This window comes from Aplysia californica, unplaced genomic scaffold (assembly GCF_000002075.1).
Source record: "Aplysia californica isolate F4 #8 unplaced genomic scaffold, AplCal3.0 scaffold00200, whole genome shotgun sequence".
NCBI classification, from domain to species: Eukaryota; Metazoa; Mollusca; class Gastropoda; order Aplysiida; family Aplysiidae; genus Aplysia; species Aplysia californica.
In genome coordinates, this window is record NW_004797470.1 from 426,404 (window position 1) to 427,592 (window position 1,189).

The following is a 1,189-nucleotide window of genomic DNA, read 5'->3' on the forward strand; positions in this document are numbered from 1 at the left end:
TGACGTACAATCCCCAGACTGACGTACAATCCCCAGACTGACGTACAATCCCCAGACTGACGTACAATCCCCAGACTGACGTACACTCCCCAGACTGACGTACACTCCCCAGACTGACGTACACTCCCCAGACTGACGTACAATCCCCAGACTGACGTACAATCCCCAGACTGACGTACAATCCCCAGACTGACGTACAATCCCCAGACTGACGTCACACTAGACCCGAATGTTTCCTCTCAGTTGTCCTGTACAATATTTCTTCTCCCCTCTGGCATAGAATGAGCTGTCTGCATCTGGGGCAGGGGGGAGGATTTTCATTATCACCATGTCTTTTATAGTTTTAGTAAGAGTTTTACGGCACTTGCAACACGATACGGTCATATAAGTGCCGAAGATTAGAGGTGTTACAAGAAAGTAACAAACACAAAAAAAGAAGGAGAGATAAGGACGATAGATGTTTGATAGGAACATCATGTCTTGTTGGATTGACAATCAAAACAAAATAGAACCATCATAGTCTCTGAATGTAGTGACCCTCATTTGAGCAAGGATCGTGGGTGGTTGGCGGGTGCTCTTGTGTGGTTTGCTCCTTCTTTCCTATCAAACTACTGTCGTTTCTATCTCTCCTCCTTTTTTGTGTATTTTACTCTCTTGTAACCCATCTATTCTTCGGTACTTATATGACCTTATTGTGTTGCAAATGCCATAAAACTCTCACCAAAAAAAGAATGAGCAAGGATCCTTGTTCTGTCTCTCCCTAGCGGAAAAATGACGACAATCGAACACTCTGTCCTGTCCCAATGGCACGACTGGATTGTGGATGCTCTCCAAATCAAAGTGGATCTCTACGGTAATCATGAGATTAATCCCGGAAAGCTGAGAATGTTTCGGAGTGTTCTATGGTCTGCTGGGGTAATAATATAGTGTAAAGCACATAGAGCCTGCTGTTGAGAGGGGATTTGCGCTATACAAATGCTATTTATTATTATAGTGAAATTATCGGCCTTTTTGAGTGACTAAGACAATGATGACATAAAACAGATGCTCTATGTGCTCTATCAAACTTGTAAGAATATTCGGAGTCATCATGATTGATATGCAAGAATTGCATTCGCAAAAAGCTTGACATAACATTCTGTAACTCAAAAATATTGACGTCACATTTCACGAAAGTGGGTAATAATAA

The 1,189-nt window shown here is 42.2% G+C and overlaps 1 protein-coding gene across 1 annotated transcript in view; it reads left to right on the forward strand.

The window, feature by feature from the left end:
• LOC106010962 (thymidine kinase 2, mitochondrial) overlaps positions 1-1,189 on the forward strand; it is a gene marked incomplete in the record, with an annotated part of 39,157 nt that overhangs the window by 21,117 nt on the left and 16,851 nt on the right. The window contains 1 exon segment of the mRNA XM_035969951.1: positions 766-853. Within this exon segment, the coding sequence (XP_035825844.1) occupies positions 766-853 (88 nt within the window).